At 36.6% G+C, this 8,634-nt stretch overlaps 1 protein-coding gene across 1 annotated transcript; it reads left to right on the top strand.

Moving 5' to 3' along the window:
• The first annotated feature begins 4,077 nt into the window (after window positions 1-4,077).
• LOC580849 (reticulon-4-interacting protein 1, mitochondrial) lies at window positions 4,078-8,368 on the top strand. The gene is made up of 2 exons (XM_003726409.3): window positions 4,078-4,152; window positions 6,668-8,368. The coding sequence occupies exon 2, from the start codon at window positions 6,739-6,741 to the stop codon at window positions 7,963-7,965; it is 1,227 nt and encodes a 408-aa protein (XP_003726457.2). The 5' UTR covers window positions 4,078-4,152; window positions 6,668-6,738; the 3' UTR covers window positions 7,966-8,368.
• The last annotated feature ends 266 nt before the right edge of the window (window positions 8,369-8,634 follow it).

The following is an 8,634-nucleotide window of genomic DNA, read 5'->3' as shown; positions in this document are numbered from 1 at the left end:
ACCCTGATATTAAGTAAATTTAGGTTTTAAGAAAAGCAGAAACATGAGAGAAACAAATAAGTGAAAGTTTGAGCAATATCTGATTGAAAAATAAGAAAGGTATGAGTTTTTTAAGTTGTCATCAGTGGAACACAATTGGCAACATTGTGACGTATCTTGCCAGCTCCTCGCCAATTTACTCTGAACTTTCATTTTTGTAGTTATTGATGATGGAATAGATTTGATCCATACAGGGGTTGCATAGAAAACATTTTTGCAATTATTATGGTTAGGGTGAATGTATGATTTAATATTTTCTTAGGGGAAAATATCATTTTTTTGAAGTTTTTAAGTTCAGAGCAGATGGGAGGGGATCTCCCAAGATACGTCACAGACTTGCCAATTTGTTTTTGATTGATCGCATGTCAATAATGCATAACTGTCTTATTTTGAATCGTTTTTATCCAAACTTACACTGACCTTATTTAATTATTTTATCAATCAACCTTATTTACTGGGTGTAAGCCACACATATGTTTAAATAATTGAAATTTCTCCATTTACATTACATTTATAAAAAGTTACATTGATCTGTTTCTCTCATTTTTCTTTTCCAATTACAACTAACTTAATATCAGGATGGACTCCCCTTAAAGACAGATCAGATGATGATGACATTTATTGAAAGTGCAATAGATATATATCGCTTATGTACGACATCATTGCTTGTAATTATTAGAAAGTGCATAGGTGTAATTATACAATTTCTAAGTTGATGATAAAGAATATAGTTATGCCCTAGGCTTATGTAAACATATGATATATCCATATAAAGTGGCTTACTGCTAATCATCGGGTCATCGCGTCCGGTCGGTTGGTCACGTTACTCGACCTTTCATGAAACGAAAGCGGAAGGTGACAATACCTTTTTACAGACTTGCCGTAGGTTTTTCACAAAGTGTCGGGTAGATCAGACTAGACCATTTGAAGATGAGAGGGGTTTATTTCCCCAACATTTCCTGAATAAAGGGACATGTTTTCACAAAAGGTCAGGTAACACAACCACCCTACCCGACGTGATGATCCAATGATTCGAAGTTAGCCATTTAAAGTCAAGCTGCATCTCTCAATAGCAATGAATACAATTAGTTATGTGATGGTATAGTTTTTCCTATTGCTTGAAAAACAATCCTTTCTTTAGATAACGCTAATAGTGCCACCAACTTTTCCAACATGTATGATAAATATATCCTCCTCTGTACCGCTAGTATTGTGAAAAATTGTCCAAATGAATTTTGATGAGTCTAATTTAGGGTCTTAACTCTGGTATGTACATGTACCTGTTTCTACTTTAACGACCGTATTTTGAAAACGATATCTTTTATACGTGGGAAAATCATGTTGATTGTTATAACAAACTAAAAATATGCGGAACTAACATTTATGTTTAATCTTTACTCTCCTTAATACTCTTTTCCGTTAACCCATAGAAAGCCGGGTGAAAGTTCTTTTAGGTTTATTTTATATACCCTATTAGTACACAAATTTTTGTGTAGGTGCGTGGTACACATTAAAGGCATACATACATGTATATTATCTATTTGGATATCTTCTACCGGTAGTCAGATCTATATATACCATTCAAGCTGGTCAAACTTTGCCTGCTCAAAGTTCAATTTCTCTGCAGACTTAGTCTGTTCTTTGTTTGCCAACCAATTATTCAATTTTCCATGTTAGATTATGCTCTCCACACCCCCGGGGTTTTTCATTAACAAATAGTGACGTTATCATATTCTCCTATTGTAGCTTGTAATAAGCAAATATTGTATTTAGTTTTGTATTCATTATATTCAGATGTGGATTCAGTAGAAGAGGAGGCTTGTTATCTAATTATTTATCATATTTCTGTATATTTGAAATAACATGTTTGCCAGATTAGATGTCGATAAATACTTCAGAGCGAATAGTGCGTTAACTTTGTGTTAAAGGGCATGTAACTGATGAGACTGTGTCTTTCCCATGGCCTGACTCAGGGCCAATAGGGTATTATACAAATACGGACGACGCGACCGCAGCAATCAAGTGCATGCAACATACGCAAAACCGAAGCGTAAGGAGAACTTTGGTTTTCTTCGCAAATGCTGACCATGTAGAGATTAAGTCGCTGACTACTGTTAATCAAGTCCATTTACATGCAGTTGTCCATAAGGAGACGTAGATGGCGTTCCCCTGTATTCGTCAGTTTACACTCCGTTTAAAGTATATGAGAAACATCACTCTGGTTCTAAACAGACTATATTTTCCTTTATAAGATATTTAGAAATACATGTTGATCAAGATCGAAGACCCTTGTTTATACACATATGAATACATAGGCAAATTGTTTAAATTTTTGTTTTGTTGTGTCCAGTTCTTCTTCTTCCAGTATAGTACAGACCGCCGTTGGCGTATTATCTTACCTAGTACTTTTCGAGTGCCGAATATACTGTAGTGCAAGTAAAATGGTGTTACAATTAGAACTCTGTGAACAGCTAAAAGAAGAAAAACATAGTTCATGGATATATCATTTAAGATGGCTGTTTTGTCAGAAACAAAAAACCTACAACAAATTGCAAATGTTAGATTGCAAACGTCTTATATAACTGCATTTATCATCCCAACTGTATGTTCATTATATATTTACGGTATACCTATACGTAATGAGAGTAAATTCATGCATACATTCCAGCTACCAGTTGTAATGACTCTTGCACACACACAAAAAAAAGACTTTGAAAAATAATTGCAGCAAATAACGCATACAAAAGATTTGCTTGACAAAGAAATTTCCATTATTTGGTACAGTGGAGCAGAATGTCCCGTTAAATATTATGACTGCCTACAAGCGGTTTTTGCAGACTTGTTAATGGAAGTACAGGTACTTGTAGAAAGAAAATGACTCCTTGATACTTCTGCTGTTTACAAGAGATCACTTAATTCATTAGTTTCATTATTTGGGAGAATTAGTTTTGAAGCCATATTGCAGTTGTCTCTTAGATATGAATTATCTATGGCACAGCTCTGCATAAACTTTATTTGAATAGACAATTTTCGTTTTGTAATCAATGTAATGCATACCGGTAAGTCTTTGTGAATTGCCTTGTTACAACTTATTTCATTCATCCATTACGCGTAATAATTGTATTTCAATAGTCTGAGTGCAAACAGCATACATTAGTTGTTGCTAGGTAGGGCAATCCATACTATTTGTCCTACCTAGTATTTAACAACAAGTGTATATGCAATTCACATGCTGAATATTGAAGTATCGTGATGCATAAGACTGAGGTGAATGAAATAATGTGTATCGGGCACGTCATCACAAAGATTTATGCATACAATTTGAAAATAGCTGTGTAATTCCCTTCCATTTTGTACGACTTTTGTGTGGTATGTGATCATGAATATTCATCAACTCATCGATTTCAAGAATCTGAATTCTTCTGTGACTGTAATAGTCAGATGGTATAGGTTTGGTTTAGATGATTTAATTAAACAAGATTATTTGTCTCTAATCAAGGTGGTAGGAAATAAAAGAAAGAGAGAAATTGATATTTGTGTTTGTTTTGTGTTTTTGTTCATTTGTGCATTTGTGCATGTAAATATAATTGTATGCTAAGGATTTAGCTATTTTTAAAATTATGAAACCGGGGGGGGGGGGGGGAGGGAATCTGATATGATTTATACTTAATATTGTACTTATAGTTTTCAGAAAACAAAAAACTGAAAACTGCAGTGGATAACTGGCAAAATAACATGCCTTTTTTTTTTTTTTTTTAATCTATTTATTTATTCATTTATTTATCTACAAATGCAAATTACACTGTTTTTCGTTACTTGGTTATTGTATTCATTTGATCATTCACTTTTTGTTTTCATACACTGATCAATTTCGGGACAATGCAAACAAGATATTGGCATATTTAGACAATAATTTAAATGCCTGGGCTAAAAAGCAAGATTTTTTGGTCTCTTGCTTCAGCTCTTCGCTTAGATCATGTGACCTCTCGCGTACATACAGCATGTGTACATCACTGTCAGTTTTTCGCCGACTAACTAGACCCCTAGATCTAACTGCTGAATGAGAAATTCCTAAAACCAACTGCATTCCAGCCGTTAGATTAACAAAAAGTGGTGAGTCAATATGAACAATAGAATAGCTTCTTTTTTCATTAATACTGAACGTGTAAATAAGTAAACGGTTGCAATCAATTGTTATTGAGTAAAAAGCAGCCTGGGCCTGGGCTGTGTTTTTAGCGAGTGTTTAGTGTAAAACTGCCCTGGTCCGCCGGCCCAGCTTAATCGCAGGGTAGGCCCGGAATAAATGATTGGCGAGCGCGATGGCGCCGCGCCGCTGCCATTCACATTGAAACTGTCTGATCGATATTAACATCTGTGTTATTTTTTATTTTATTTTTCTATTAAGATATACACCAGACGGCAGCGCCTAAACTAAAGTAAAAAAAATAATTGTAATATTCCTGCAATCGTGGCTGTAGACCTAGACCCCCTAGGCCTATACTTTTTTTCTTTTTCTGGCTTCTCTCGTTGTCTCGACAATCTGCAAATGTCATAGGGTCTACATCACTCGTCACTGGCATCCGGAGCTCTCACCGAACTGAATTTTGTGTTGATGATTTTATGTCTGTCGGTAAATCACCATCATCCGTTATTTGATGAAGAGAATAGATTGTACAATGAGAAAAAGATAATTGTATGTACTTGCTGCGGCTGCCTTGACGTTGAATGCTGGAATTACATTTTTGCATGAATTTATATGAAATGAAATGCATAGTGGACTCTAGAAGGTGCCAGAAAGCTGCATAGGTTGAATAAGCAACACCACAAAGTTTAACAAACACTGAAACAGGCATCCATAAACCCATTTCGAGGACTAAACGTACCAGTATAGTAATTGGACAATAGTGTTTGTATCGGTACTTAAAATGCATAGACCTACTCCAAAAGTTTTCCCTTGAATATAAATCACATCAAACAAGTAAGCTGTTGATCGTCGAGTAACGATATTATTTACAGAAAATAAAGAAAGGCAGAGGGGGAGGGGAAATGAAAACAGAAAAGTAAGAAAAAGGAAAAATTAGTACAAGCACTGTGAAGCAGGATTAAACTATTGTAAACAAAAAATCTTAGGTCTAACACCTCAAACACTCGGCCACTGTAGGGCCTACTTAATAATAATAATAATAATATTTTAGCTTTTATATACTGTAGCGCTTATCACAAATGTCTCGAAGCGCTTTACAAATATATTATTACCCCGGTCATTGGATTCAGTGCTTGCCCGCACACATTGTGTGCACAATCTCCACTTGTCTCAAGCGCTTCATAAAAGATACCTACTTAAAAGGAAAAAATGGAGGGGGGGGGGAGAAATGAAAAAGAAAAAAGAGGTAATTCAAAAGAAATTTTCAAATGATTCGCCTCCTATTCACAAAAGTGCTTATTTATTTCCGGTGATGTGCACAAGTATGGTCATTGTTGTGGAAAAACATGCAGTGCAATTCTTGTCTACCGTATATCTTTTACATCAAAATTAATTGAAGAAAGCATTTAGCATACATGTACCTTTGCTTTCCTGTATGTCTAACTCCCCATGCATCACCTTGTTTCTTGGGTCACATGATATTTTAAGATGAATTAGAAAAAAATGTAAAAGACAGGATCTCTTCCTGCCCCTGAATTCAATCACTCCAACACTATCTACATGTACCGGTATACAAACATGAGTATGGATGAAAACATCTGGCCACTTTGTCAGTCCACTTTTGCCTTTATAGGTCAATCAATGCAAATTTTTGAGAAATTTTGAAAATTGGATGGATAGTAATTCTTTAAAATGTTGAAATATTTGGATGCCCTTGTGGAATAATGAGCACTAGAAAATTTAGCCCCCAAAACATTTCTGCTTTAGAGCAAATTGAATAATCAAAATATTTCAAATAGCGCCTAAGGCCATTCCATGGTACATGTAGCTGCGACCATGAAAATCTCAGAATATGCAGTTCTGATACATAATTTTCAGACGGGAATACCAAATCGGTCATTTGTAGTCAAGAAACATTGTTTTAAAGCTGACGTAATGTCAGTCTTGAGAGGGAGCTACACTGTATACAACATTAAGAGTTTATTATTTACAATTTCAACACTTTAGACTCGATTTCAACCGCGACAACGATCATTGAATATTGTAAAAGTGCACATGCTTCCAACATGTTCATTTGACTCCATGACCCCATACCAAACTTTGTATTAGTACAATTACCTTCAAGCTTTCTCCTCCAGGGGAACGCCTCTTGTCTAAAGTCTAATTGAGTACATGATAGGTAGATAAGCAGGGCTCAAGTTCAAAACAATTTGAGTGATCAAGAAGAAAAACATAATATTTTGACAAGTTTCAGAAGCAGAATGAGTTCATCTTAATGATCTTATTCCTAGTTAGGAACTTATTTTAGTACATTATGTACAATATGTACCCTATCTATCTCAATTGATAATCAGTGAATAACTATTAATCCAACAGCAAATCAATATATAGCAAAATGTTTTAAGGTTGTTTTTGATTGGATAAATGAATGATGACCTTTTTCTTTAAATGAAACCTTCTGTCTGTTTGTTCGTTTGTTTGAAGGAATTTGGTGGCTGAGATACGACCAAGCCTTGGACAATCTTCACCGGATTCCAGCATCAAGATCGGAAACCATGACTGCTCTAGGAAGACTCGCCTTGACAGAGACAATAAGAAGGGGTTTGCTCCAAGCCAGTGCATCTTCACTATGCAGAAACACAGCTCTATGTTTGTCAACCCTGCCCGATACTGGAACCAAGATGCTAGCGTGGCAGATCGATGCCTACGGTGGAATAGATCGTATGAAACTTGTGGAGAAAGCTGTGCCCATAATCACCAAACCAGACCAGATCTTGATTAAAGTCCATGCAACAAGCATCAATCCTATAGATGTTCGTATGCGAGGTGGCTATGGGGCTAGATTATTGAACCGTATACGAGGTGTCACTAAAGAAGGTGATGAGCTCCCGCTTACTCTCGGTCGCGATTGCTCAGGGGTGATCGTGGACATGGGCCGACTTGTAAAGGGATTTGATGTTGGCCAGGCAGTGTGGGCCAACGTCAATGGAGCGCATCAAGGTACACATGCGCAGTATGTCCTGGTGACAAAGAATGACCTTTCTAAAAAGCCGGAGAACCTCACCCACGTTGAAGCGGTTTCGATAAACTATGCGGCCATCACAACGTGGAGTGCGGTATACGCTGTGGCAAAGATACGACCTGAGAATGCTGCAGACAAGCGAGTATTGATTCTTGGAGGGTCTGGAGGCGTGGGATCATTCGCCATTCAGCTCTTGAAGGCCTGGGGTGCTCACGTCACAACAACCTGCAGTGCAGAAGCCAGAGAATTTGTATCCAGTCTCAACCCTCACCAGATAGTCGATTACAACAGATCGGACGTGGAGTCTGAGCTGAAACGAATCGGTCCTTTTGATTTCATCCTGGACACGGTAGGAGGAAATACGGAGCAATATGCCATGAAGGCAATGAACAAAGGTAAAGGAGCACAGTACGTGACGCTAGTCTCACCATTAATGGTAGAAACTGATAAGCAAGGTTTGGTGCGGGGTAGTCTCTCTGCTAGCTGGACTCTGTTTAACAAGACCAGGCAGGCCAGCAAATATGGCGGGAAGTACCGATGGTCCTTTGCGAATCCCAGTACTTACGCTCTGAGCGAAGTGGCAAAACTTGTTGAGGATGAGCTGATTCGACCGTGTGTGGAGGAAATCTTTCCTTTTACGGAGTTGCCTGAAGCGTTTGCAAATATCGAGAAAAGGAGTGCGCGAGGGAAGACTGTAGTGAATGTTGTCGGACTAGAGAAAAAGGTGCCCAAATCTGCTGATTTCTACATGTCACAATAAGAAAACGGCTCTAAACACTCACTATCAACCATAATACCATGGAAACTTCCAATTAAATACAATTATTTCATATCTTATATGAATTTTAGAATCAGGTTTCTCTTGTAAGAGTTTTACATTGTGGATTTCAAATGTTCTGAAGAACTGCATTGTTTTTATTAATTATACTTTCTCAATTGATATTTGATATAATGCAGCTGTATGTAATATCAGGAATGTCAGAAATTATTGAAACATAGTGTCACCCATTTATAGGTCATGAAACAGGCTATGAAACAAACTAAGTCTGACGTCCTGTAGCTGCGAGAACATCATCTGAAATATTCCAGAGTGAAATATTAGAAAAGAAACCAACAACAAACTAAAAAAAGTAGAATGACACTAAAAGATGTATTCAAATTCATTCCCAGTGCAAGCTGTTGTAGAATTATTTATGTTGTTACAAGACAAATTTGCTTTAATTTTTCACAACCTATTGCTATGCCTGATATCCTGATATTTATCATGATAAATCTCTATTATCATGGATAATGTCGTTTGTAAAAAATGTTGCATTTTCACTGATGTTAATGTATCATTATTAATTAATTTATACATCCATTTTATCCACTATGATTGTAAAAGAATCTGCAATTCGGCTATCTGGCCGGGGATGATTTCTTATCAATA

This window comes from Strongylocentrotus purpuratus, unplaced genomic scaffold (genome assembly GCF_000002235.5).
Source record: "Strongylocentrotus purpuratus isolate Spur 01 unplaced genomic scaffold, Spur_5.0 spur5_scaffold_18, whole genome shotgun sequence".
NCBI classification, from domain to species: domain Eukaryota; kingdom Metazoa; phylum Echinodermata; class Echinoidea; order Camarodonta; family Strongylocentrotidae; genus Strongylocentrotus; species Strongylocentrotus purpuratus.
The sequence above is the reverse complement of the archived record's forward strand: the minus strand, read 5'-3'. Positions and strand labels throughout refer to the sequence as shown.